Source organism: Camelina sativa, chromosome 7, assembly GCF_030686135.1.
Source record: "Camelina sativa cultivar CO46 ecotype springtype chromosome 7, ASM3068613v1".
NCBI classification, from domain to species: Eukaryota; Viridiplantae; Streptophyta; class Magnoliopsida; order Brassicales; family Brassicaceae; genus Camelina; species Camelina sativa.
This window is the reverse complement of record NC_141886.1, coordinates 15,712,491-15,737,370: the sequence shown is the minus strand read 5'-3', so window position 1 is coordinate 15,737,370 and position 24,880 is coordinate 15,712,491. Positions and strand designations below refer to the sequence as shown.

Sequence of the window (24,880 nt, the reverse complement as noted above, 5' to 3'; positions counted from 1 at the left end):
AAATTTGTTGCACTCGTAAGATTTTCAGAGATTTAGAAAATCTTTTGAACAAATCTACGTATTCATTTCATCAAAAAAAAAAAAAAACAACAACTAATTGTATTCAAAAGCATATATTGGTTTGTTATGGTATTTCAAATTTGATTAGATAGAAGAAATAACGAAAAATAAGGATCAAATATTTTTGAATACAATTGATAGTCTAAAATAGAAAACTTGAGGAGAAAGGGAAAACAAAAAAAATAGAGAAAGGAAACCCTAAAGTTTTACACCTTAAACAGTAATATCAAACAAGGTATACCCAAGCCTAGAGCCAAGTGAGGAGAGATAGCATAGAAGAGGTCGAGGAAATAACCAAAGCCTAAAGTCTGAAAGGTACGTCCCAACAAGTAGGAATCACGTACTGAATCATCCATATATTCTGCAGCTTGCCAAGTCAAGAGGAAGAGAACAGCCGAATCCATCGAAATAGAGAGAAATGTAGCACCTGCTGTTAAGGGAATCTTGTGGGCTATTACATACTTGGTCGTTGCAATGTTGAGGATTAGTATGATGATATTCATCGCAATATCGAATTTTAGGTTGCTGTTCACCCTGCAACAACCAAACCATTAAGAGGATCAGATAATTCGGTTTATATAATCATTGTTATGTTGGTTATGTTACATAATATTATTAACGGATATTGAGCCTTACCACCATTCACGGAGAGGGCTAGGAGGAGTAGGAGGAGATTCATCAACGATGGTATAAGTAGGCTTCGTAGTCATGGAGCTTCTTCGATTAATTTATAACTGGTTGTTATTGATGAGGTAATCGAAGATTGCCTATACGGTATAGGCTATACCCATTAGGTTTTTATATATATAGGTCGTCTCTCTGGTACAATAGTCTGATTGAGATTATATTTAATAAATTAAACTATAGACCAAATAAATTTCAAGAATAGATAATTACAACTATATTAAAATTCGATCCATTAAATATCATAGGCAAAATTTATATCTACTATATACAGTATACTTAAAATTCAAAATTATAACGATAATCTATCTCCAGTTTTTCACAACCCATTATTTATCACATGAAAAATAAGTAACTAATGCATGGAGTTAATTAAAACACCAACCAGTATACTTAAACGTTTCTTTAAAAGGAAGTTATAAAGCTAAATAATTCAAGTTTTGCTAATGTCCATATGAAGCGAATGAACTTTTACGACATGGTCACAAAATGTTAGAGAAGATCAAAGATGGTTGAGAATTTTAAGAAAAGCAAAGAACAAAGAAACAAAAAGAGAAAAAAACAGAGAATCCATTTCTTAAGATTAGTAGTAGCACTTGTCAACGTCCTCTTCCTTGGATGCTTCTTGGATATGGATTCGGAGCCACTGTCGTCGGCGATATCCTCATCTTTGTCTTTGGACACTTCTACTGATTCAGTTATGTATCTCTCTTCTTTGTCTGATGATTCGGATTCATGTGTATCCAAGAGGTCATTGTCGTCATCTTCATCTCCAGATCCCTCAATGTTGTTTCCATCTGTTTCCTCCGTCAAGATCTGGACACCACATTCAATAATGTCGAAATCTTGGCATATGCTGCTGAATTCGAGAACTATCTCTCTGCTAGAGGGGTTAAAAAATGGCAACGGATAGATGTCCAATATATGAAATACAAACAGATGTTCCATTCGATATTTGTAGACATCGTTAAGGACGAACTTCATGTCAGTGGAGTTCACTGAGTTGCCGACAGTGCAACGACATAATAGTCTTGAAACTATAGTAGAGTCTCTGGTTTTATGATCGAACTCTTTAGAAATCACGATGCAAACCTTAAACCTGTAGAAATCAGAATGAGGAATTGTTAACTTATTTCCTCTGGCTCGGTGCTGGAACTCTGTAGGTACTTTTCTCCCTGGTAAGAGAGCCCGCCCGCTAACAAAACCTTCTTGAGTAATCGCTCGTCGTGCTTGTCGACCTAGTTTGAAGCAGTTGCTGAAGTCGAGTTCTGCATTTGGAGGTTTTAAAGGGCCACTTACTCTCTCTAATGATTTACAATGGTTTGCTCGTAGCCATTCGAGCGAACCGGGGAGCTTTGGCAATGACGTGAGTTTCTTGCAGTATGTAAGAGCAAGGACACGTAGATTATGAAGACCTTTCACTACAAGAAACGAGGCTTATAGCATCACTAATATTACGTCAACAAATTAAACGACTTCATTTTGAATCACTTAATAAATAGTGATGCTAAATATGTGGTTTAGTGACGTTTAAAATAATTGAGGTAAGTAGCGGCTGATTTGACGTCAGTTATATAAAATTGACGTAATCATTTTCTATTTAGGGTCAGTTAAATAAAATTGACGTTAATCCATATTAGTTTACGTCACTTAGAAACAAATCAACACAAATATATAAATTTGCATCAGTTAAATAATTGATATATCTGGTAAACTTTTTAATATCAATAGAAAAACGATGTAAACATAGTTTCAATTTTTAAAACTGATACATAATTTGATGCCACTTAATCTGAATTCGTGTCCTTTATAATCGTCGACATATACAATTAATTAACGAAAATTGGTTATTCATAGACATGTAATCTATTTAATTATTCATAAGAAATTTCATCACAAATAAAGATATACTATGATGACGAAAGTCTTATATAAAGTTTAATTGTGTCAATTGGTAGAGATACTCATATCCAATGTGATAGACTGGGTTCGATACCTAAATCCAATTTCATCATATATTTTATTTTCCAATTTGTTTTCTCTAATGAGGGACAAAACTGTCATCTCCTCGTCACCACCTTCATTAACCTGTCTGCAACTCGTCTTCTCCTAAAAAACCTTGCCGCTTCCATTTTTTTTTTTTTTTTGTAAAAAGCCGCTTCCAATTTTAAGCATTTTATATCAATAATTATTCGCTATATGTATTTTTTGCTAGTTTTGGATAAATTTCAGAGCTGTAGTGTCACGAACAGCTGCCCAGATGAATTGCATGTGTTGGTAATGTATTTTCAAGCGCATAATCCCCACAGATGCGGCCACGTTTGGAATATGGATTCATCATATTTTTCTGTTTAACTTATATCAATTCCTTAAATATATTTTAGCTCTAAAAATTAATTTTATTTTATTCATTTACATTGGTTATTTTCAATTGTGTGCGGTTATTTAGCTTCGTTTGATATATTTTTTAAACAAACATATATATAAATGACAATCTTTTGATAAACATTAATCTTTTCCCCGATCTTTTTATATTCCCGCTATGAATTTTTTTTTGGGTCTTCTGAAGCGGGAGTATACCACGATCGAAGGATTTATTAGTTGGTCATGATTTGTTCACAATATTATTTTCACTAAGGTTTCTACAGCTTTCTGGGAGAAGGAGAGAAAAAAATCTGAAATCCAACTGCAAACAAGGTAACTACTATACACTTGTGTTTTTAATTTACTAATTCTTTTGTGGTTGAAAAAGTAGAGAATTTTAGAATGGTTTGGAGAATTAAATTGTTGTATATGTGGCTTTGAAATCCGATTTCATGGTTGTGTGGCTTTGAAATCTGAGAATTTATTTGTGAATTGTTGATTAGTTAAGGATTCATGCCGCAAGTACTATCAAAATTGCAGATTAAGGTTATATCACAAAAATTATTTCACTGTTTGAATGTCGTTTATCCTGATAGAAGTTAATCCTCAATTCTTGATTTTTTAATTTTTTTCTCCACTGGCGTTTTCTGTCGTGGAGAATACTAAATCTAGTTTAGCTTCTCGTGATCTTGTTTTGCAATAGAAATTAAGTTTCTTGTTAAAAAGAATACATGATTCTTTTTAGGTTTGTCATGGACAAATCATGGATAAGAAAACATCGTTTGTCTCAAGATTATATATTAGGAGTGAAGAATTTTTTGGATTTTGCCTTTGGTAAATCAAAGGCAGAAATGATGAAATGTCCGTGTAATCGCTGCTCTCTAGCTAAATCCAAGTCGAAGCAAGACATTGAAGGAGATTTGATGTGTTATGGTTTTATAAGTTCTTATACTAACTGGGTATTACATGGAGAGGAGATTGAGAACAGAGGGACTACCACAGAAATGCCTTCTCCAGTAAACAATCCTCCAGTAAACAATGCTCCAGTTGAGTTTACTTCTACTTCGAATCTATTGGATGACATCTTCCCAGATGTCAATATGAATGCATGTGATGGATCTGGTTCGTCTGACCAAGCAACGAACATAGATGGACCAGAATCTTCAAGGGAACACTTTGAAAGGGGAGAAGGTTTTGAAGAGTTGATGGCTGATTTTAATCAAGAGCTATATGAAGGATGTAATAACTTCACTAAGTTATCATTTCTGCTAAAGCTGTATCATATCAAAGTCATGTGTGGAATCAGCGACAAAGGGATATCTATGATTCTTGATTTGCTTAAGGAAGCATTTGCACATGCAAAATTACCAGATTCATTCAATGATATGAAAAGAGTTATTCGCAAGTTAGTTTTGACATCCACGTCCATTCATGCTTGCCCAAATAACTGCATGTTGTACTGGGAAGAGAATGCAGAAAGACAAACTTGCGTAGTTTGTGAAACATCTAGATGGAAGAAAAATAATTCTGCAAGTAATGAGCAAGCTGGATCAGAAAAGAAAAGGAAACAACTACCTGCAAAGGTTTTGCGTTATTTCCCTTTGAAACCACGTCTACAGCGCTTGTTTATGTCGTCAAAAACTGCTACTGACATGAGATGGCATGCAACTGATAGTAACAATGATGGTAAGCTTAGACATCCCAGAGATGGAGAGGCTTGGAAAGCATTTGATCTACAATATCCTGAATTTGCATGTGACCCAAGAAATGTTCGACTTGGCTTGGCTTCTGATGGTTTTAATCCATTTGGTACAATGAGTACAAGTTATAGCATTTGGCCAGTGATCTTATTTCCGTATAACTTTCCCCCGTGGATATGTATGAATCAAACATCAATGATCCTGTCTATGATTATTCCTGGAAAGCAAATGCCTGGCAATGATATTGATGTCTATTTGCAGCCACTTGTCAAAGAGTTGAAAGAATTGTGGTTTGATGGGATCAAGACTCTAGACGCTTCCTCAAATCAGATGTTTGACATGCGAGCAGCCATTATGTGGACAGTTAGTGACTTTCCCGGACTTGGAAATTTGTCTGGTTGGAACACATATACAGCATTAGCATGTCCAAGTTGTAACTATGATGCCAACGGTCGACGGTTACGCCATGGGAAAAAGCATTGTTTTATGGGTCATCGTCGTTTTCTTCCTTTAGATCATAGTTATCGGCACAATATGGCTGATTTTGATGGAACAATAGATACCCGATCTCCACCAATTACACCATCAGGTTCTACAGTACTGCATCAACTTGAAAACGTGAATGTTACTTTTGGCAAGAGAGTTAGTCAAGTTGGGAGAAAGAGAGATCGAAGTGACATCCAAAGACGTGATGGTCAACAATGGAAGAAACGGAGTATACTTTTTGACTTGCCTTATTGGAAATATGTTATGATACGACACAATTTGGACGTCATGCACATAGAGAAGAATGTGTTGGACAATTTAGTCAACACAGTTTTGGATGATAAAAGCAAGTCAAAAGATAATCTTAGTGCTAGAAAAGATCTTCGGGAGCTTGGTATACGTCCTGATTTGTGGCCTGATGATAATGAGAAGTATCAGGCAGCGTGTTTTACTCTGAGTAATCATGAAAAAGACATTTTTCTAAATGTTTTGAAAAATGTGAAATTCCCTGATGGTTATGCTTCCAATATTTCAACGTGTGTTGATCTTAATAACAAAAATTTATCTGGCTTAAAAAGTCACGACTGTCACGTGATAATGAGAGATTTGCTGCCAATTGCTATTCAGAACTTACTGCCACAAGAAGTGACTTCGGCCATTGTTGGGATATGTCACTTTTTCCGTGATATATCTGCAAAAGTCCTCGATAAGGATGGTCTTGATAAATTACAAGAGCGTATTGTGCTGACTCTATGTCAAATGGAAATGTTATTCCCTCCATCATTTTTTACAGTGATGGTACATTTAATAGTACATCTCACTGAGGAGGCTAAGAAAGGTGGACCTGTCCCATTTCGTTGGATGTATCCGATTGAGAGGTGAATTTTCTTTCAGCTGGATATAAGTTAGATATATAAATATGTTTGGCCATTCAGTCATCTGACTAGGACTTGATTCACTCATCTGCAGGTTACTTGGACATTTCAAATCATATGTTCGTAATCGTGCTAAACCAGAGGGTTCCATATGTGAGCAATATTTAGCTGATGAGTGTTTGACATTTTGCTCAATGTATCTTGATGATATTGAGACAAGATTTAATCGGAGAAACCGGGTTGATGATCATCCTACAGTTAACAACAGTATTAGACCAAACTCTGAACTTGGAGTTATTTTTCCAAATTCCGGTAGATTTGTTGGAGCAGGCCATGTTCATACTCTTACTTATGTGGAGAGATTGCAAGCCCATCGACACATATTGGTCAATTGTCGACTTCTTGATCACTTACGAGAGTAAGTTTGTATCATTCAATGACAATGTGGATATATCGTCTTTATCTTCTCTGTTGTAGAAGCTAATATAGTTGTGTATATAGGAAATTCAGAACTGAGCTAGCAAGAAATCAATCTCGTCGGAATAGGAGAAGCCGTGCTCTTGATATTGACAGAGAAATACACATAAATTTTGCAAAATGGGTCAAAGAGAGAGTTGAGAAGAATGACATTGATGATATCACAGAAGATTTACGGTGCTTAGCTCTAGGTCCATCTGATAAGGTTGTGAAGTATACAGCCTACAATGTCAATGGCTTTAAATTTCGCACAATATCAAGAGAAGATAGTCTTAAAACACAAAATAGCGGTGTTTATGTGGCTGCTGAAACAATGAGTTATGCAAGCTCTCGTGATTGTAACCCTAGAGCAGGAGATGTAGCTTACTACGGAAAATTAGTTGAAGTTATAGAGCTGAACTATTATGAGACTTTTAGAGTTGTATTATTCAAATGCAAATGGGCTGATACTCGCAATGAACGAGGATATAAAGCAGATCCCTACGGTCATCAGATGGTTAATTTTTCACGCTTGTTACACACAGGGGATGATCATGATGATGAGCCATATATATTGGCTTCACAAGCAAGACTGGTATATTACGTTGAAGACTCACACGAGAAAGAATGGGAGTTTGTTGTTACTGTTCAGCCTAGAGATTTATATGACATGGGAGATCCAGATAATTCAGCCTCCGCCGCATCTCTGGAGACTGATTGAAGCATCATATAAATATGACTCTTGTATATTGTATTGATGTTTTCCTCTCAATCTCATTATGAACCTTTTCTTTCCATCAGTTACTTACATGTTTCTTTATTTTTTTCCAGGATGAGTGATTCAGTGCAGTTCACCGAATCAGAGACACAAGCACCAGAAGATTTGCAGTACTTGGAGCAGGTTTACAGTTCTCCTCCGCGACTTGCTCAGGAATGCAAAAGTTACAAATGGAAAATTCAATTAATAGGTAATTCTTTATATAGTACTTTGTTATTCATAAGTTTTGTGAAAAATGACTCTCTAGTTTTGACGTGCTTAGATTCTTTATATATTACTAAGGAATTTTACTAAATTACTACGTATATCAAATGTGAATATATTTAATGTATGAGCTCTACTTGTTAAAATAGATCATGATAACAACATAGAAGACCAAATGCTGACAACCAAAGATGTTTGGAAGTTACAAGATCGTAAAGTGATTGTTCACTTCGATGAAGATAGCGGTCAACCTGATGAAGATTCTGGAGGCTTACTTGGATCATGGTTAGGTCAGCTGAGTACTGATGTGAACTTGTTACCCATTAACTACAGTGATTGGAGATTGTTCAGTTCTCACAAAAAAAGCAAAGGCATGGGAAGTAATCCAGGTAAACACTTTCATTTTGTAAATTTCTTTTCGTTTAATAAGGGTTAAGGATTATTGTGTGTCATACATTTCAAGTATAGCTAACCAAGAACTTCTCGTAATTTTTGTAGAACAAATTTTGGTTTGATGATCCTGAGACAAGAAAGGATTATGTGATTGGTGTACTAGGAAGCAGGTGTAAAGATTTAAAATTGCGTCTTTGGAGAGATTATAAACAAAATGATCAAGCTCAAACATTGGAGAATCGTCCTACTGATATACCTGAAGACCAATGGCATGACTTTGTTACCACGAGGTTCACTGATAAGTGGAGGGTATAGTTTTTATACTGATTATTTATATATTTAAATGCTATTTTAGCTTAAAATAACATCTTGTCAACATTTGATTCAAGAGAGTACGAGATCGAAACATCAAAAGCCGAAGCAACCATACCATGCCTCATTCATGTGGGAGAAAGAGTTTTGCTAGAAAAAGACGTGAAATTGTGAGTAACCAATCATTAATGTCAGTTGTTTGGTATATGTTTCTTGAGTTCTCTTCTACTTTTAATTACTTGTTATGTAAGTGTTAGTTAGTTGTTTTTATCGTCTTGTCACCCTTTATTGTATCGTATGTGTAAACAGGAGGAACTAACATTGTTTGATGATTTTACATGTGCTTTTGAATAAAGAAAAATGTGACTGGAAAAACACCATGCCGAGCAGAATTCTTCATTGAGACTCGCAAGAAATCTGATGGAAATTTCGTAACTGAGGAGGTTAAAAGGCATGCGGTTAGTTTCCTTCTTTTTAATAATATTCTTTGTTAGTGTTTTGGGTAACGTAGATGGTTAGCAAGCTTTATAGTTATCGATATTATAAACATGTGAGATTGTATTTTCTATGGATTTACTTGTGGTTTGACTGTACATGTTCTTGATATATTAATTGCAATTGCTAGGATGAGCTAAGAATTTTGATGACCCAAAATCCATCAACGCAAGTCACAAGCAATATGCCAGCTAGTTTGAATGATGAATATTCTCGAGTGTTTGGTCCAGAGCGTTCTGGTAGAGTACGTTGTGTTGGTCGTGGACCTACTCCCTCAAAGTTTTTCAAGCGCTCTACGGCAGCAAGAACTGAGGCTGAGAATGCTGAAGTTGTTCAGATGAGAACAAAGATGGCATCATTAGAGAATAATGTTAAAAATCTGACAAGAATCTTACAACAGCTGTTGAGTACAACTACTAGCGATCAGGTATATGTTATGATATTCTTTTCCTTACAGATTATGTGGCATCAATAATTTGTAGTTGTTTTAACTCTAATATTTGTATTAATATTTTAGGCACCTACATGGGCAACTTATGCGAATATAATAAGCTCTTCATCTTCTCAGGTAAATATAACTTTCTAAGTTTTAAATTTGTGGAGAACTCATGTTTATAAATGAGTAATACATTGGGTTTTTGGTGATATATGTTTCTTTTTAGGAAAGAGGAAATGAATTCAATGAAAACCAGAATGGCAATGGTTTGAACGTCAATGGTATGAATGAAATTGGCATGAACGTCAATGGTCTGAACATCAATGGCTCTGAACGTCAATCGTCTGAATGGCAACAGTGGAATACTAATGGCCGAAACGTCAATGGTCGGAACAACAATGGATTTTCAGGCAATGGGCATGGAGTTAGTTGACCTATCTTTGTTATAAACATATCTTCATCTTTTTCTACTTTTATTAGTTTAAACTTCTCTTAGGATTTCTGTTTTATAAATTTAGACGATGTGTTGTAGTGGATTATTTGTCTTGGAATTTGCACTAATATAATGATTTGCAATTAAGATACTAATATGTATATTATGCATATTTTAATTCTGTATATAATTTAATTAAAAAAAACTTTTAATATCATTTACAAATGATGTAAATCATTTATGGTCGATTAAAAAAATGACCCAAAACCAATACATCAGTGTCGTTTACATGTGATACAAAAATTAATATCAGTTCATGATAAATGAAACTATTATTCCAATCACTAATAAAAACTGACAGTAAATTTAATGTCACTTATTTATAATTGATACAATTATTACATCAATTAGAAAAATTGATACAAATATTTAACATCAATTGTCATAACCGATACAAATATTTATATCAGTTATACTAATTGATATTAAAATTAACTTCATTTATTCAAGTGACACAAGTTAACATCAATTCCATCAATTGATGGAAATAGTTGCATCACTTGTTTAAACTGACCCAAAGTATGACAGTCATCAATATCAGAGTCACTTAAACAACCGATGTAATTTCGTTTGCATCAATCAAAAACTGATGTAATCAAGCAAAATAAATGACCCAATCAACCTCGTTTCTTGTAGTGTTTGATGCAGTCTGTAATACTCTCAATACCACAATGATCTAGGTGTAGCTCTGTTACACTCGTGGGGAGATGTATTGAAAAGGTCTTGAGATTTACGCTGCCACTTATATCAAAAGACTTAAGATGAGATAAATCCCTAAGTGATGCGGGACATTCTTTAACCGTTGTCTCCATTACCGAGAGCGTATCGATGTTGGTAGGAACATCTGGAAAGCTTCTCAAACGAGTGCATCCCATCATCTTGATTTCTTTTAGAAATGCCAAGTTGACGAGAGTTGGAATGATTTCTAGACTTCTGCAATTATTCGTCTCTAAGTAGTTCAGTATACGAAGATTTGAAAGTGAAAATGGAAGCTCTACCAAAGCAATGCATTCATACAAATCCAATCTCTCTAGATTTGTAGCATTTGTAAGATCTGGAAGTTTCTTCAAACTATATGACCTAGCGAGATTCATCTTCTTGAGATTTGCAAGCGGCTGAAAGTCAAAAATCAGAACATAATGACAAAACACCTTGTCAGTTCTGTCTTTTCATATCAACACACATAACTAACTAACTAACCTGAGTTCCGTCCCATAGCGCCTCGGGTTTGCTAGACGCCATGTCGAGTTCGACGAGACTTGCTGGGCAAAATCTATGAGGAAGAGTCTTTCTCGGGTATGCATCCCAATGTAGTAACCTTAAGCGAGGAAGATAATCCAACTCCTCTGGAATGTGCAGTTGGTTTTTTCCAGTTACCCACGGATCGTAAACTTTCAAGAAGAAAAGATTGTGCATTCTTTCAAAAGCTCGAGTGCTTATTGTTAATTTGTTGATCTCTCCTACGTTAAATGATATTCCTACAATTGACCCATTCCCCTAAACAAAAATATTCCACAGCAAAACTTGTTAGTGCTTAAACAGCAGTGAATAAACATGGTAATACAAAACATAAAGCGTACCTCTCCATTTTCCAAAACATAAAAAATCTCTTGAGTATCTACAAGAATCTGACGTTTCCAAGGCTCTTGTTTGGAAATGACTTGTCTAGCCATAACTTGTAGCAAACGGTGCACTACCACTATACTTTTAGGGCCATGACCTATGTGTATGAGATGTCTGTTGGCTAGTATCTTTAACCCAAGTCTAACATCCATGTTAGTTTTCGCCAGCATGGTTTTCACATAATCAACATGTTTATGATTGAAGAAAACTGCAATATAGAGAAACAGAGCTTGATCTTTCTCATGTAAACTGTCGTAGCCCACTTTTAATACACTCTCAATCCTCCCATCAAGACAAGTTTGCAATCTTGGTAGTTCATCTATCCAGTCAGCATAGTTCTTTCCCTGCAATGATGGCCCCAAAACATGCAGAGCCAATGGAAGGTTACCACAAATCTCTGTAACTCCGACCGCTAGATTCCTAAACCCATGAGGTGGAGAGATTTGTCTAAATGCAGATTGACAAAAGATCATTAAAGCTTCTTTACTTGATGGAAAACCCACATGGTATATATCACTGTCACTGATACCATGTTGCTGTAAGACCTCTTTTTTTTCAGTGGTCACTATGACTCTACTCCCTGGACCAAACCACATAGTATTAGCCAAAGCCTCAAGTTGATCTAGACTCTCCACATCATCAAGAATAATAAGAACCTTCTGGTCATGTAGCCTTTCTTGTATCACACCTGAATGAGATATCCAAATGCCATTTAAGTTCAAAAGCTCTGAAAGAAGCTTCTCTTGTAAACGCAACTTCATACCATAGTCAACAAGACCAACCTTATAATTCTCACGAAGGTTATCCATAAAACAAGTATGCTGAAACCTGTTTGATAACATACTATGTAAAGCTCTGGCAATTGTACTCTTACCAATCCCTGCAGGACCAGAGATCCCAACGATCTTAGCTTCATCATGATCTAAATCAAGCAAAGACACCATTTTACTCAAATGATCATCTAGTCCAACCATGCCATCAAAATCCCTAGACGGTGTCACATTGAGTTTATCTGAAACATCACAAAGAGAACACTCCTCTGTTACTAATACTTTTTGACACCTAATCAAAAAGAGAATAAATAGATTTATCTTTAATAAACAATTAAACACACTCCAAAACAGAAGTAGTAACAAATATATAATTCAGATTATTATTATATATCAAAAACAATTACGAACCAGTTTTGGAAGTGTTCTCCAGCGATGTTGCCCACAGAGGTCAAATCTTGGCTCCATTTTTGCCTCTTCTCCTCTGTACTACGAGCACAAGTTTCATCGAAAACACTCCCGAAATCTCCGGTTTGTTTCCGGACATGAGAAGGATCTACTCCGTAGAAGACAGTCATCACTATTTGACCTACCTCTTCTTTGCAGTTCAAGATCTCCAATAGCTCATCCAAACACCAGCTTGAAGAAGCGTAGTTCTTCGAGAGCAATACGATCGCGATCCTCGAATCTCGAATCGCTTATGTGAGAGCTGGGGCGATGATTTGGCTTCTCTCGATCCCATTGTCATCGAACATCGTGATCCCATTGTAACTGAACTGTTTGCGTAGATGACTGAGAAATGTTTTGCGGACGTCTGGTCCGTGGAAGCTTGTGAAGACCCTGTATCTCCAAGTGCGAGCTGAAGAAGAAGAAGAAGAAGAAGAAGAAGAAGAAGAAGAAGAAGAAGAAGAAGAAGAAGAAGAAGAAGAAGAAGAAGAAGAAGAAGAAGAAGAAGAAGAAGAAGAAGAAGAAGAAGAAGAAGAAGAAGCCATGAGAGAGTCGTTCAGAATCATCAATGATTGTTTTCTTCTACTTGTTTTCTTTTTCTTTCGTCCTTTAAAATGGTGAAAGGAATCTTGTTTTGACTTTACTAAATTATATAAAAGGTTTTTGGAAAAAAAAAACATTTACAAATTTTATCTAATTTTTATAAAATTTTTCTATCTAATTCAAACATAAATATATGATTTTTCTTACTCTTTTATTTGATCTTAAATCTACTCTCAAAATATGGATTTTCCATCATACTTGTAGCATTCAAGAGTGGGTGCATACAAAGAGATTTAGCATAGAGGACATGACTAGTGACTTAAACTTCTTATGACCTCAAACAACTCAAAGTGGACGAAGTTGCTGAAAAAGTCTTGACGACACTTTTGCTCATGCAGACCGAGGTGGCATCGCCATAATTTTTTCGCTCTGGAGAAATCTAACTCATGTTATCTACCATTTCAAACTAATAACATTATCTTAAATTTGTCCTATAATTTAATTCTTCATATCTTCGGACACAGACCTTATCCGGGCTGGCTAATTAATGACTAAATCTTCCCTCATGATTAATAAGTTTGACAGTAAGAAAGAAGATAGAAGAACAGTTCAAATTTTAAAATAAACAAAGAGATAAACAATAGAGTTTAAATCTGAGAGTTCAGAAATTAAAACAACATAAAAACACTGAATTTCAAATACATCAAAAGAGCTATTATAGTTGATATGCTTCGGCACAACTTGACTTTAAACTTCTGTAACTTTAATCGCTGGAAATTTGCTTGTAATGACATTGATCCTTGCATTATCTGGTTGGTGAACTTTGGTTTTTGAATTTTTAGGCATCTCCAGGTCAACCTTGACTAGAGCTGGTGCATTCTTGACAAAGAACTCTACAATATCAAGCTCATGCCAGTGATTTTTATAGCCGATGATCTTGACTTCATTGAGAAACATGAAAAGATAGTTGTTGTTCTCAATATCTTCCTTCAGATGAATCTCCCAAAATTCCAATCGGTCTGCAAATTCAAAGTTTTGAATCTGTACATAACAAGAAAACTGTATTAATGAACTTATGAAGCCCATTGGTGTATTAATGAACTTATGAACTTACGTCGATCACAAGCCGTTCCACTTTAGGACAGTCATTGAGGAATTCAGCAATTTCGAAAAGAGTACAAAATGATCGAGCGTTAAAGGAAATCTTGAAATCTGTTAAGTTCTCAAACTTGAAAGTACCCTTTCTTTCCAGTCTTCCTCCTCCTACATGTCTTTTAATGAGAGCCTAAAAATTATATGTGTTAATTAAAAAGGTTATGAACAAAAGATAATGAAGACATTTATATGAAAACAATTGTGAAAATTACATTAAGAATAATGCATGTAAGAAAACATCCAACTAATTTAAGAATAATGGCTGCATGTAACAAGAAAACTATCTAAAGGTTTAAGGAATAAGATCATATTTTAGTGAAACTTCTCCATCTAGTACTTAAAAATATTTAAATTCAGAATAGAAAATTACCTCAAGAAAGATGTTTGTCGTTGCAAGGACATAAACTTTTGTATAGTCTTTCATGTTAGAAATCACCATGTCAGAAGGATCATAAATATGTCGATTCCTCTTGTAGTGGATATTTGCCTCTTTTAGTGCATCTGTTGTCGAAAATGTTATATTTGTGACATATCCTTCATACTTGAAGTATTCGAGAGTGGGTGCATGCACAACGATGTCGGTGATATTTGTCATAGTAGACAAGACCAACGACTTGAACTTCTTATGATTAGGAGCGGGTATGGTCAATATCCCATAAATGCCACATTCAATTAGTTCAAGCAACTCAAGGTGGATGCAGTTTGTAAAAATTGCATCCACCATCTCTTTCGTCGTCATAGTTCGCACAAGCGAGAGTTTCTTCAGGAGCTTCAAACCTTCGGGAGAATTGTTTGGTATTTCATCAAATTTACACCATCGTAGATTCAATACTGTTAGTGTCTTAATAGCTGAGAAATCGATAGGGATCTCCACAACTTCCCTAGATTTTGAGAAATCCAACACTATCTCTTGGATATTTTTACCAATACATGTATTGATCCACGAGGTTACCGACTCCTCCCAATCGATACCTTCGGGACACAAAACAAATCGGTTTATCTCCATTCCTTCGTGTTTGTTAAAAACATTCTGGATGATATTAGTAACCTCTAACTGACTTCGTTCTACAGAAAATATTCTGCTAAAATCAAGATCGAGAGACCGTATCTCTGTGTGCCTGAATAGTTTGGACACAACACGAGTTTGTAAAAGTGATTGGATGGGAAGAAACGACAAGGAACGCACCATAAGTTCATCAGGAAGATTTTGAAGGACTTTGAGTTGTTTGTTTGAGGATTCTGACATTTTGATTTTTTTTTTCTGGACTTTGGTAGCAAATAAAATGAGCTCAGGAAGATTATGGAGTTTCAAATGTTTGCTATGGCCATATATATAATTTAAAGTTCAACACACTGTAGAGCAACACCTGTCGGTTTTATTAATTACTCTAAATAAATATATAATATTTTTTTGACTATATTTGACAAAAGTAATTAAATCTTATAACATATGAGCAAAAGTTTTCTAAATTTAATGGATGTGGCCTTGAAAGAAATTATTAAAATTATATAGAAAGTTATCATTTCCAAGACATATATTTATAGGAAAAAATAAACTTTTTATTATTAGTTTCAACTTTTAAAATTTCTGTTTCTTTTCTTTACATTTTTCCAAACTTGATAAAATAGTAGATTTATTTCTCTCTTTTAATTCATTATTGTTTGTGGCTAAATATGACATATTATTTGCATTCCTAACTAATAAAATTATATTTAAAAATTTCTATAATTTAATTTTGTTTTGTGGCCCAATCCATAACAGGTCATATTGTTTACAATTATTTACCACTAAAATTAATTATTTTATAGCAATTTTTTAATGTCTTCATATCATATCTTTTAGAGTTTAACACATTAGAGAGCAACACATGTCACTTGTTACATACTCTACTTCAGTAAGCTTTTATGATTTAAGATTTTGTTTTCTACGTGTAATTGAGCGAACTTGGAAGAAATTATAAAAAATGTAAAGAAAAGAACATTTCAAAAACATATGTTTATTGGTAAAATGAATTTTAAGCTTACAATTTTTTTGATCATATCCTCGGACACAGAGATAATTCGGACTGGCTAATGACTATATCTTCCCTCATGGCAAATAAGTTTGACGACAAAATGATAAAAAAAATATGAATTCAAAATTTTAAAATAAACAAAGACATAATTAACTAGGGAGTTTAAATCGGTATGTGCAATTGTCTTTGTTTGTGGGTATGAAAATAACAACACTTATTATTTTGGGTTTTAAATGACTCATTTTTATTATTTGATGTATTTTTATTCCAATCCAAAACCATTGGGTATGAAACGTCCAAATAAAAATAACTTCGGTTTTTTTTTGGCATTTTTCTCTTTTTAATTTGTTGTTCTCTACGACGTCCAATGATAAACCTAAAATCCGATCCATTACCCTAACAAATATTGAAAACTTTAACTTGTTAGTGGCCAGAGAGATGTTCTGCTTAAACCATAACATGGTAAGCAATGCAAAAACCTCTTAACTTATTAACATTACTTACTTTTGCCTCTTCTAGAACATAAGAAGTATCATGTGGATCTTCTAGAATCTTGCGTTTAGAAAGTTTTAGTTTGGAAATAACTTCTTGTGCTATTACTTGTAGCAAACAGTGCATTACTACTCTAATTTTGTGATTGTGGTCGATATCTATATGTATGAGATATTTATCAGCTAGGTATTTCAACCAAAATCTAACATCCACTACGTTAGTATTTTTTAGTATGGATGCACATGTTGATTATATGACATATAATCACATAATCAACATGTAATCAACATGTCTTATGTCTTACAATCAACATGTAAACTCCCTTGTTAATTATGTCATATAATCAACATGTAAACTCCCTATATGTATGAGATAAATCACTGATACCATGTTGCTGCAAAATCTTTATGTTTTCTGTGGTAAATATGACTGTACTTCCAAGACCAAAGCCGCTGATATTAGACGAAGCCTCTAGTTGAAGTAGACACTCCACATCATCATGAATAATAAGAACCCTCTCGTCATGGATCCTTTATTTCATCACACTTAAATTGAATACCCTAATATCATCTTGGTTTAAAATATCTCCACGAAGTTTCTTTTGTAAGCGCAACTTAAAACAATACTCATCAAGACCAATCGTATAGGTTTCTCTAAGATTGTCCACAAAACAAGTACACTGAAACCTGTTAGAGAGTCGACTATGTAAAGCTCTAGCAGATGTACTCTTACCAATGCGGACAAGATATTCCAACAATCTTTAACTCCCACATATTCTAAATCTAGCAAAGACTCCACTTCCTTAAAATGATCGTCTAGTCCAACCATGCCTTCCAAATCAATACATAGTGTGGCATTAAGTTTATTTAAAACATCTTTTGCAATCTTCTCGATCATTTATGCTTCATTGTCCCTAACAAAAAGAAACACTAAATTCATGAGGAAAAAAAGACATAAACAGAACATTTTATGTTCCTTATGCTGAAACAACCTAATTTCCCATCAACAATTAAACACACACCAAAATATATTTGACCAAACTAAACAATTAAAGACATTCCAAAACACACAACAATTTTTGATCTAAAGAATTGATATTCATAACTATACTCAGATTCCAATTCATCACAACCATAACATACCATAGCAAAATGTATATCAAATATTCTTTACAACCAATAAAACACCATTATTGATCATGAGAAAGATAATTTGTACTAAAAAAATTAAACTCAAACCAATTTAATTTGGAAGTGTTCTCGGGCTATGTTACCGACATAGATCAAAGCTCGGCTCCATTTTCGCCTTTCCTCCTCTGTTTTATGAGCACATGTTGATGTTTCATCGAAAACGCTCTTGAATCTCCTTTCTGTTTCCGTACATTAGAAGGATCTACTCCGTAGAAGACAATCATCACTATTTTCCCTATTACTTCTTTGCACTTTGTAATCTCTAACAGATCATCCAAACACCAACTGGAAGAAACATAGTTCTTCGAGAGTAATACGATTGTGATCCTTGATTCTCTAATCGCTCCTGTGAGAGTTGGGGTGATGGTTTGGCTACTCTCGATCCCTTGGTCTTTAAACATCATCATTCCATTGTTGTTAAACTGTTTGTATAAATTACTCAATAAGTTTTACGTACATCTGGTTCATGGAAACTCGTGAAGACGCTGTGGTATCTCCAAGTTAGAAGTGAAGAAGTTAAAGAAGTCATGAGAGAGGATATTGAATCGTTTAAAATTACAGATTTATACAGAGTGTATGTTAGGATATGCCTCGTCTGGAGACAAAAATGGCAAGGCGGTGTGTTCAATTATTGAGAGATAGTGAAATAAGAAAAGTCAGAGATTCACCCGTCAGTTTGATTTAGGAAATTGTTATGAGCCTCAGTTTCCAAAACGCTCCAATAGACGAAAGTAAATAATTAATTTGACTACAAGAAATATCAAAACAAAATACAAATCCAATGAATTCTAAGGATATTGTTCGTGAACATACGCAATGGACTGCCCAACATCTTTGCTGGAAACCTGATCAACAATGGGGCGGTATTCCTCTGGCAAACCATCAAGAATCTTCTCAAACTTGTCATCGTGTAGCATCGGCGATTCCAAATTAGCGAGAGTATCAAACTTGGTGGTGAGACTGCAAAGGTATTCAATCAATGGTGTTGTTGACTTTGGTTAAGACTTTATGTTGATCTTTTAGTTGTCCACGGCTTGATTTTGCATAGATCTCGGCAAGAGTAGTCCATATTTCTATAGCAGTGATAGTTTGGGAAAGAGTGGGCAGGACACTAAGAGAGATCGGGCCAAGCAAGGTACTATAGAGAAATTGATCTTGTCATTACCACATGACATAAGCATGATTCGAAGCAGCAAAACCATTAGAGGTAGCCGTTAAGGGTGGTTTCTCATTGGACCCATCAAGATGACCAATAAGGCTATAGCCAGCTACGAGAAATCGCACCTACAGCTTCCACAGGAGGTAGTTGATGTCTGTCAATTTTGTGACATTCGTCATGCTGACATGAAGGAGATGTTGGCTGTTGATTGAGATTGCGTCTATCATTTATGGTGGATTAGGATTGCCGTTAACTGCAGATGACAGATAGAAACAAATATTTAAAAATATTTTTTTTGTATTTAGGCCTTAGTATTGAAGCTATAATACTATATATGATGTGAATGTTAATTATATTGATAGAGTGATTACAACTAGGGAATTGGGCTAACTTATCAAAACTGCCAGTTTTTTTTTCCTTCTCTAAAATGCCAGTTTTTAATTGACGGAAGTTGTGAGAACACCAAACTACCCTTTCCCTACAAACTAAGAAAAACGCACGCGGGAGAATTCAAAGGGGAGCTAAATTACAAGAGAGGGAGATATTAATGGCGATGGGACATGCATTAATGGCAGCGGGGCTTGGTCTATTAGTTGTTTTATGAGGTTAGTAAAGAGTTAATGGTAGTTAATAAAGCAACTGTTTAGGGATAAGCCTAAACAGATCTGAAGAAAGCGAGTGGCAAAGAGAAGGTAGAGTAAATGGTGGTCGAAGAATTGGAGGTATGTCTTCACATTTAATATGGCTTCGGCCAAAGAAACATGTCCAATAAGGCATTAATGGCACCTGAATGGAGTACGATTCTTTTGGTCTAAGCAGAGTATACCAGTAAGGTTGTCATATAATTGATCAAAACATTTAATATGGCTTCGGCCAAAGAAACATGTCATATAATTGATGATATTGTAGAAGGGTCAAATTGTGGAAGAGGGAAATGGTCCATTGGACATTGTAATGGGAAACCCGTTTGAAACTGCAAACCATATAGAAGAGGGGGAGGGTCGAGTCGAGATGGTAAACTATGATGATGTAGGAGGAGCATCAATGGGGAGATGTGACGATGAGCCTAAGTATAATTTTGACGAGTGGACCGCACAGATTAACAAAGAATACCTGGCAGATGGGATCCTTACAAGGGAAGGGTGGAAAGGGCAAAGGAACCCATAGGTTTTGGACTTGGGATAGAGTTAGACAAGCAGTTACCAGAGCAGGACGTTTTAGGGCATGATATCAGAGGAACTAGCGGGGGAGCGATAGTGCCTTAAAATCCATCTCTATTGGATCATGCAGCACCAGTGCGTGACAACGTCACAGTTCAGTCGCAGGCACCTCTTGGTAGTCTATATGAGGGGATGGATGATGGCTTAGTCTTCGTTGAGCGAGGAAACGAACACATGACCTGTATCTGGAGTAACAAAGCAATTATAAGAGAAAACGATCCTTATCTTTTGAATGATGCTCTTCCTGTGTATGACAATGTCTAAGGAGCGTCAAACAAAGAAAGGAACATGGATCTTAAAACGGAAAATGATGCATTATATGTTGGACATATATTTTCAAACAAAAAGGAGTTGCGTAAGATGTTATCGCTTTATGCGACCCTATCAGCTTTTTACATAAAACGTCATGCGTCCGGTTAAACCTACCAGCAGCTTTTTACATAAAACGTCAAGAGTCCGGTTAAACCTACCAACATTAACCATCTCTATAGTCCGTTCAAAATATTCCTCCCCCAAGAGTAGTTGACAAATGCGTCCAAGTCTTTCAACATCTCTGCTACTTCCTTGGTTGCCCTAACCTTTGAGGAGTCGTATACAAGTATACCCTCAACAACTACAATGAGGGCAAGTCGTAGCCGATGTTGTCCATCCATTCTAGCAGCTTTAGGCAATGGTTTGTCCCGCTTCTACATGAGAATAATGTCCCGAATGGAGTACGATCCTTTTGGTTTAAGCAGAGTGTACCAGTAAGGTTGATCCCCTTTGGCTGGCGTTTCCAAATTTTTTGTCTGTAATTGTGAAGGATAAGGTCTATTGAGACCTGTTAGGAGTCCAAACTCTCAGAGGGAGAACTGGAACGGGTGACCACCAAACCACATTTCGTGAAGTTTTCGGGTTAAAATGGAACGATAGAGAAGCTGGTGGACAGGTTTACCATAGAGGGAGCTTTTGCGGACCGGTAGTTCAAAGAGAGGATCAAAGCAAGATGCTTTCAGCCACTCAAACTCCGCAGTACCATCGAAAAATTCAATGATGTCCAATAGATACTTTGGCTTTGAGTATGAGTTTATACGACCCCTAGCAGGATATCGGTTAGTAGCAAATAATCTAGGAGGGAGTAAGTACGCCTCAACATCCTGAATGGCTTCCTCCGGAACTGCTTTGCTTTTGCTATTCTCCTCAGGGAATTGATCCATAGAAGGCAAGACAGTCCTAGAGTCAGACCTGCAATGGGGAGGAGTTTGTAATGTTGTCCACAATGAATGCAACAAAAATCCACCACATGTCAACAAGAAGATGGACATCTAACTTTATCGTCCAACGACGGCAAAATAGACCTGTGTCCTCAGCTGACCTGCAATGGGGAGAAGTTAGTTTGCTGCAAACTCAAATATACAAGTTGACCAAATGAAAACAACATTCATTACAACAAAATGTCCACAAGTGAATGAACATATACCTTGGCTTCTAGAAGTTGTCTATCAAACGGACAACATTATCAGCGTCTGTGTCAGCACCTGAACTGCAAAGAGGAGAAGTTGGTATGTTTTTAGTAATGAACCAAACATAAAGACGTAAGTGTGATGGACATGTACCTCGTAAGGATCAACGTTGCCTGCTGGACCTGCTTCGTAATGAGACCTGCAATAAGAAGTTTTTTTGGCTCAACGGATATGATCCACTACATGATAATAACGAGACTGGAAATGGTGGACATATATACCTCAATTGTATGATCTTGTCCTCCAGAAGAACCAGATATCTATAGCATGAGTCTTCATCAGACTTGAAATGGAGAATAGTTGGGATACAATTTGAACTTGAGCAAACGATATGATCCCTAAAAAATGAAAAGGAGGACATAATAATAGACCTAGACTGTTGGAATTGGTTGTCACCGATAGGAGGAACAACATTCCCAGCGCCATCTTCTTTATCAGACTTGTGCAGAACAATAAATAAGTTCTTCAGGGTCTAGTGCTATTAACAACCCAAAACGAAAGACCAAACCTACAAACATGGTAATTGTGGACAAACCTGATTTTTTGGATCTGGTCAACTAAAGGATACGACATGCACGATGGACACACTGTGTGGTTAGTAGTGACCTAAAATTGGAAAGGTAGATATGGTGGACCGTTTACAAATTATTGGAAAGCGCTGGTGGAGCAATACAGTGGACAAAAAAAATTGATTGACCCCAACCAAAATGACCATAAGAGATTTGGTCTACCTAGAATGTCGAATGCACCACAAAATAAATGGACAAAAATGGGTTGTTGGGTCATGTCTATCAGATCGATTGTCCAGCCTAGTTCAAATTGTTTAGTGTTAAAAAACCACATAACGCACAACAAAATAAGCGGATTCTAGTTGTTGGACAACCGATTTACCTTTGTCTGAGGCGGCGGTCAGATCTCCCTGACTAAGAACGCCCTCATCTAATTCCAACTTAACACTGAAACAAAGTAAAGTTAGGGTACACTAAAATTAAACAACAACATAACATGAAAAAGGGCAAATTCGTTGAAAATCATACCAAGCGTCAGGTTTATGAACATCAGAACTAGTAGTCGAGGCTTCCCCTATCGCGGTGGCTGGAGGCAACGATGGATGATTGATTACCCCATAGAAGGGTCTGGATGAAGAAATTCATCACTTACAGACTCTAAATCAAACGGTTTCGGAGGAAACAACGACGGCGGATTCCAGAAGATGTAAAGTCTCGACGGTGGCTTTCGATTTTGTGAGAAGAGGAGAGAGCAGGAATAATAAAAATTAGAACATTGGTTCAATGGACCTCTTGGTTATAGTCACTGAACAGCCTGGCTGCATTACTCGATGAAGTAATTAACGCCTCTACCTACTTTATGTCACTTCGTATCAAAATCTCATCTTTTATTAATTTTTTCCACTTAAATTTGCTTAAGTATCGCGATCGAAGGGAGAAGGGAAAAAGGGGTTTTTTGAGCCCTTTGTGGCAGACGGAAAAATGGTTTCACGAAAGTGGCATATGAGATAAAGATTGCCACTGTTCATGGCAGAATCGACACATTTCTCTTACAACTATATATAGTGAGATACAAAAAGGTTAGCTAGTATTATCAATTTACATAAATACGCTTAATACTGATCTGATACATTCTCTACAGTTTTATGTATCGACAAAAAAAACATTCCACAAGTTGCTTGTTACCCAAGAACGTGGAGAGACAGCTCAAGGACTGCGGCGACAACTACATTATGTTCCTTTGCATTTTGCAGTCACCAAAGTGTGTGGAAGCGAAACCTAAAAAGAACACGACCAATATTCAGTGGCGGAACAACGGAATCCGGGGCCCAATACGAATTGCGAGAAAATGCATCTTAATTTTCGTAGTAGTGTAAAACTATAGATTAAAAAACAAAACCAGTTTAAACATTTATTGGCAATGCTCTCTACAAAGTTTGAGCTTCTCTGTTCGTATAGTGCAGTTATTAGACTTAGTTAAGTTTGATTATTGGTTTTTTTTTAAATAATTTTTTAGACATCAAGCTTAATTATTCGTTATTTGATTATGGTTAAGTTTCATTATGGTGTGCATTTTGAATATAAGGAACAATTATTAGCTTAATGTAACAAATGAATAAAAAAAATTCCTTAAATCTATTTTTCTCTCTCAATCCTTCCCATTTTTTTGGGAGAATCTAATATGGGAAAATCCCGCTAATTGAACTTCAATTAGTGTAGAATATATTGCAGAAAATTAGTGATGGTGTTTTTGTTATGATTGTCATTTTTTTTAATGTATTGGCTTTAATGTGCACGTGTGAATGATGGTTAGATTGGGGATATGAGCCGAGTGATCATTTTCTCATTTAATAACTTCAAAATACGCAACATTAAACCAGATACAATCTCTCATATATATTCCACATAAACAAATTCAAAAATTGACGTCCCAAATTCGAGAGTAGCATGACATAGGTTCCTCTTTTCTACTTCTACATATATAAAGCATAGTATCGTCATATATTTAGATTAAGCCTAAAATAATAAAACTGTTTTGTGTCCTAACCAAAACAATTAATACAATGAAATAACATAGGGAATTTTGTTAAAAATACCACATTTCAAAAAGACTTTTTATAATCTACTACATCATTAATTCCTTTTCAAAAATACCACATTCTACTTTTTGTGCAAAGTTGAGATGACAATTATACCCTGGACGAAAAGCAAGTTTGTTGCTGTCTTTTTATGACACAATGTCATGATTTGATATGCTAGATAATACATTAAATATAAAAGGGCAAAATGTTATATTTCTTTCGTGGCAAGTTATTCTGATTTTGTAAAAGTAAAATACATACACAAAATATGTCTGCAGTAGACAAATTCACCAATAAAGTAATTTTATATAACTTAAACACACCTTGTCTACTATAAAATAATCAGTGGACAAGATTGTGGATTTACTTTGTGAAAAAGTGTTTCTAATTATATTGTGGACATATTTAACAGTGTATACAAAATATATTGCTAGCAAA

The 24,880-nt window shown here is 35.5% G+C and overlaps 3 protein-coding genes, 1 non-coding gene and 1 pseudogene across 5 annotated transcripts; 2 read left to right on the top strand and 3 right to left on the bottom strand.

Moving 5' to 3' along the window:
- Positions 1-266: 266 nt before the first annotated feature.
- Positions 267-770, bottom strand: LOC147941267 (uncharacterized). The gene is made up of 2 exons (XM_087458449.1): positions 697-770; positions 267-594 (listed from the first exon to the last, which is right to left on the bottom strand). Exons 1-2 carry the CDS (start codon positions 768-770, stop codon positions 267-269), a joined length of 402 nt encoding a protein of 133 aa, XP_087314575.1.
- A 2,095-nt stretch (positions 771-2,865) lies between these two features.
- On the top strand, positions 2,866-6,664 carry LOC147941266 (uncharacterized). The gene is made up of 3 exons (XM_087460181.1): positions 2,866-3,441; positions 3,854-6,172; positions 6,264-6,664. Exons 2-3 carry the CDS (start codon positions 3,861-3,863, stop codon positions 6,589-6,591), a joined length of 2,640 nt encoding a protein of 879 aa, XP_087316307.1. The 5' UTR covers positions 2,866-3,441; positions 3,854-3,860; the 3' UTR covers positions 6,592-6,664.
- Positions 6,665-7,101: 437 nt separating this feature from the next.
- LOC104793861 (uncharacterized) lies at positions 7,102-9,823 on the top strand. Its single transcript, XR_015562734.1, has 9 exons — positions 7,102-7,376; positions 7,457-7,593; positions 7,757-7,996; positions 8,106-8,309; positions 8,390-8,482; positions 8,669-8,770; positions 8,938-9,234; positions 9,325-9,375; positions 9,470-9,823. It is a non-coding gene; the product is annotated as an uncharacterized LOC104793861 (transcript).
- A 332-nt stretch (positions 9,824-10,155) lies between these two features.
- On the bottom strand, positions 10,156-13,128 carry LOC104704583 (disease resistance protein ADR2-like; annotated as a pseudogene). The gene is made up of 4 exons (XR_015562735.1): positions 12,541-13,128; positions 11,317-12,421; positions 10,937-11,233; positions 10,156-10,851 (listed from the first exon to the last, which is right to left on the bottom strand). The product of XR_015562735.1 is annotated as a disease resistance protein ADR2-like (transcript).
- Positions 13,129-13,712: 584 nt separating this feature from the next.
- LOC104701064 (FBD-associated F-box protein At1g61320-like) lies at positions 13,713-15,586 on the bottom strand. Its single transcript, XM_010416698.3, has 3 exons — positions 14,645-15,586; positions 14,234-14,404; positions 13,713-14,160 (listed from the first exon to the last, which is right to left on the bottom strand). Exons 1-3 carry the CDS (start codon positions 15,518-15,520, stop codon positions 13,867-13,869), a joined length of 1,341 nt encoding a protein of 446 aa, XP_010415000.3. The 5' UTR covers positions 15,521-15,586; the 3' UTR covers positions 13,713-13,866.
- Between the last annotated feature and the right edge of the window lie 9,294 nt (positions 15,587-24,880).